The sequence below is a fragment of the Limulus polyphemus genome, unplaced genomic scaffold (genome assembly GCF_000517525.1).
Source record: "Limulus polyphemus unplaced genomic scaffold, Limulus_polyphemus-2.1.2 Scaffold2335, whole genome shotgun sequence".
NCBI lineage: Eukaryota > Metazoa > Arthropoda > Merostomata > Xiphosura > Limulidae > Limulus > Limulus polyphemus.
In genome coordinates, this window is record NW_013667945.1 from 160,764 (window position 1) to 165,512 (window position 4,749).

Consider the following 4,749-nt stretch of genomic DNA (forward strand, 5'->3'; position numbering starts at 1 on the left):
AACCAAAGTGACAATGTGTTATAAAATTACCTCATCATTTAACCAACTGAACCAAAGTGACAATGTGTTATAAAATTACCTCATCATTTAACCAACTGAACCAAAGTGACAATGTGTTATAAAATTACCTCATCATTTAACCAATTAAGTCCTGCTAATGTTTCCATATCTCTTCTGGTAATAGATAACCGGAAACCTTCAACAAGCACTTCATCAGGAGGAACTGGTTCTAATGCATCCTCCACAAGCCTCTCCATTTCATCAGTAAGCTCTGTAACATATCAATTTTATCTATTACCTTACCAAACTACTATTCTAGAAACACGTAAATCATAAAACTGTGAAACTACAACTTATTCCTTATATTAAAAAGAGCTGGCTATTTGAAAATAACGTTAATAATGTATTTCCCTACTTGAAAATGTGATACTTTTATTGCAACATTGGTTCTTTGTATCCACCTTCTTTTAAACATTGTAAAAAAGAAATACGGGTATAAATAAAGAAACGAATGTATAACCGAAAAGTGAATTCAGAAATCAAAGACCTTGCAGTGTGAAATTTCGTTCTTAAATAATGACAACAATCAGGCCTGTCTTTAAATTTGAATGAATCGTTACTACTTCAAAAGTCCTCTTACACAATCAAACAGGCTCTTTGTGAAATATCTCTTACAAGAATATCAATAAAACAGTTTTGTTTTAGTAAAGGGAAGAATTAAATTACCACACACCAGGAAAATCTTTGCTAATGTCTTCCTCCTCTTCACAGTTTTCTTGTGCTGCGATATGGGCCTGCTCCAATTTTTTCTTCAGCTACAAAAAGTATTTGTAATATCACTTCAAAACCTTAGTTAACAATCTAGCTATATTTGATTGGTTTGAAGAACACCACTTCTACAAACTATTATTGTATTATACTTGACAAAGTATTATTATCAAATACGTGTCAACAAAGAACTTTTTAGTTGCTAAACAACCCTTCAATAGGGTATATTATAAGGTTATGGTTAAAAAATACATAAAACAATGACAGTTTTTATTTGCTTTGTTTTTGTCTAAATGATAATATCTCTATTGAACACTGTTTTTTATACGGTTAAATATGAAAAATCAGCTAGTTTGTAAAAAACGTTAACAGACATAAAGATATATATATACTAAAAAAAAGTCAAGAAGAAAATTTTTTTTATTGCTCTATTAAAATTAATTATAATATTTTTTTAAAATTATGTTCAGCAAAAAAACTACCAGTTGCCAAAGATTATGCACGCTGTACTATAAAATACAGGTTTATTGTATATTCATACTGAACTAGGGAAAATTATAAGGAAACCTACCCTCTCTTCCCAAGCTGCATTTTCTGCTTCCCTCTGTATGATTAACAAAAACAGTTTACAATTTTTATTTATAAACAAGTAAATTATTTTTCTCTCTAAGACATAAAATAAATGATGCAAAAAATATCAGTTTTAAATACGTATATTACTCAGATTTATATTTTTTCTGTAAAATTATTTTCTTAAACATCTAAAGCAAGATGTAATATTACATTTTCATCACTTTTTTCCGTTAATGATATTTTTTTTTCAAATAGTCAAACTGGTGGCGAGTAAGGACAATTATCTTAAACAGTTATCCTTTAGTTACATGGTTACACTCCTTTATTTACATGGTTACACTCCTTTAGTTACATGGTTACACTCCCTTATTTACATGGTTACACTCCTTTATTTACATGGTTACACTCCTTTATTTACATGGTTACACTCCTTTAGTTACATGGTTACACTCCTTTAGTTACATGGTTACACTCCTTTAGTTACATGGTTACACTCCTTGTAAAATACTTCTAACGTAGGAAGATTTAATATTTTGAATTTCAGAAATTGATAGTACTACTTAAAGGGTTACACAGATAATGAGTTTGGAGAAGATATACTGATAAAAAGATACCTAATAAACTACACAAAGACATGGGTGCTAGAATTGTTATCTGACGTCTTATCAATAGTTACCTTGGGTTAAATATTAATCACTGTTAATTACGTATCAAGACATGTTATTTATATATAGTCTTAATGAGAAACCATACAACTAACAAGTCACGATGGGGAAAAAAACGGCTGCTGGCAATCGAAGTATAACACGTACCATAAGCAGAGCAACAAGAGCTAACTGAAATTATGTAAACACCAGCAAATACCTAGGATAGAAACAATATAAAAATACCTGTTCTTGTAGTGCCTGGAGCTTTCTCTCTTTGGCTAAAAGAAAATCTTCTCGTTCCTTAGATTTGCTCGACAAGGAACATTTTCTGGAATACAATTGTATTTGGAATTGTTACTATAAATTTTTGTACAGTAGCGAGTAGAATACAAATACAATAAGATTACGGTGTTATACCAATTATTTAGTGTTGAATTAAATAAAGGTCATTTATCCACATTATGTATTCCAATTCCTACAAAAAAAACAACAACTACTACCTAATATTTTATATCGCATGCATCTATCAACTACTTTACACATGTGTAGTATTCGTTTTTGTTTGGTTGTTGATAGGCACAAAGCTACAAAATGGGTTATCTGTAATTTGTCCACTGCAGGTATTGAAACCCAATTTTTTTAGTATTACAAGCCATCATTCGCCACTGAGCCCCCAGAATGGCACTCGTTTTTGTAAATGTTTTATGAAACCTTATAGTGAAACTGTCCTTGAGAAATATATTTATTTTGTATCAAAAGTTTGAAAAAAAAAAATTGTATAAAAGCAATGCACTTTCAATGTTTTTTTTTCTTTCTAATTTTGAGTAACGTATGCATGAAACACAAATATGTTAATTGAAAATCACTTACAATTCTTCCAGCCACTTAGGAGAGAAGAAAGGACAACTTTTGTAATAGGGGATAGTAGAAGAGTTTCTGAAAAGAAGTATTAAACAACCGTATTTTGAAAAAACTAAAAAGATAAGAATGTATTAACTGTTCAGTAGGACATGCAACTATAAGTCATAACTAAATACAACATAGAAGTCAAACTTAACTTTTAATGAGGGACAAAAGATTTTACATCCCGTTTTAATAAAAACAGTTAATGTTTCAAAACTACTGCATTAAAACTTACTTCCTTACGTTAGATCGTAAGAAACTGAATTATTTATTTCATTGTACGCTAAACTACAAAGACTAGGAACACATGCTAGATCAAAAAACTATTGTTACAAACATACCGTTTATAAAAAAACAGAATTACATTTTTATATTATCCCGATTGATTAACAAAAATTGATTAATAAATACGACATTTATATTTGAATTTAGTATGAAAATTCTTACTAAAAATCTCTCACCTCTCTGGAGATTGGATATCAGTCATTAGGAGAGAGCTGTCCTTGGATTCTACAGATAGAAAATACACGATGTTTCAATCAAACTGTGACATAAGCATGTGAAAAAACTGAACCATTATTTGACAATTTCCTTAAGTGATTTCTTCAATTATAACTATCACACAATGAAGTTTAAAAACTTGCTGGAACAACAGTCAAATTATACGAATTATTACTTAATTATTCCTGCATAAAAGTTCTTAAATTCTATACGTAGTAGTTAAGAAAGACTGTGAGAAGATTGAAAACGGCTTTTCATTAAAATACAAGGTGTTCTAAAAAGATACAATTCTAGAAATCATAAAAATCACAGACATTGCTTACAAGAAGTTTAACAATGGCTATACGTTCATCGAAATATTGCTCGTAATTGTTAATAATCAGGTGAACTACAGAGAGAGAGTACAAGTTTGGTTTTACCAGAAGTGTGCTCACACAAAACACAACTGGAACAAATTTTATTACTGTCTAGCCTATTAACAAGATTATATATTCCATGATTTTCAAATTTTGGTCTGCTTGCAGTACCAAGCAAGTTTTTGATTAACAACATATCTATTTCATTAATTTGTTTACAAGTTAAAAAAATTTCATTGTTATCTAATTATACTAAAACACATTACTGCAGTCATTAATTATATTACTATTGTCTAGATCATATAATTCTAGTAAATTACATACTTCAAGGACAAGAACTGTGTGACTTTGTAAAATCATCCATCCTCCAACAGAAAAACATTTAATTACGTACGTATATAGTTACATGTTTTGATTATTTGTACTTGTTATTTATCTTACAGTGTTGTGATACTGCACTTTTACCTCAGGTAATTCAGTTACCAGTCAACATTAGACGTAAGTGTGGTTCAATATTAACCAACTTCATTGAAAGTGTTTTCAAAGGCAAGGGTTGCAAAAATTAGCAACACATAAACCCTGTTCTATATATATAGGTATGAATATTTTATAAAACACCATGTTCAGCTTGGTAGTAAATACATGTGAAATCCAAACGTACTGTAGCATCACATGAAACTACATAATGATTTTATCAATTGCAAGTTGCATTCCTAAAACAAATAACTCAAAGAATAGATCTTCCAACACCAGTTAGTCTGTATAGCTTAGACTTATTTTTAAGTAGCAGCTCTGATGCAACTTGCAAATAAGCAAACTGTTCTATACTATCACTAGTTACATGGGATAATAAAGTGGACTTAAGTTCTATATTATCACTAGTTACATGGGATAATAAAGTGGACTTCAGTTCTATACTATCACTAGTTACATGGGATAATAAAGTGGACTTCAGTTCTATACTATCACTAGTTACATGGGATAATAAAGTGGACTTCAGT

General features: G+C 29.9%; 1 protein-coding gene across 3 annotated transcripts in view; it reads right to left on the bottom strand.

The window, feature by feature from the left end:
• The window catches only part of LOC106466661 (sentrin-specific protease 1-like), a 32,662-nt gene that overhangs the window by 6,562 nt on the left and 21,351 nt on the right, over nt 1-4,749 (bottom strand). For all 3 annotated transcript variants that reach the window (XM_022394723.1, XM_013926954.2, XM_022394724.1), the window contains exons 8-13: nt 3,353-3,401; nt 2,859-2,924; nt 2,232-2,316; nt 1,340-1,372; nt 734-815; nt 129-271 (exon numbers count right to left, since the gene is read on the bottom strand). In XM_022394723.1, coding sequence (XP_022250431.1) covers nt 129-271; nt 734-815; nt 1,340-1,372; nt 2,232-2,316; nt 2,859-2,924; nt 3,353-3,401 — 458 coding nt within the window. The remainder of the gene's footprint in view (nt 1-128; nt 272-733; nt 816-1,339; nt 1,373-2,231; nt 2,317-2,858; nt 2,925-3,352; nt 3,402-4,749) is intronic.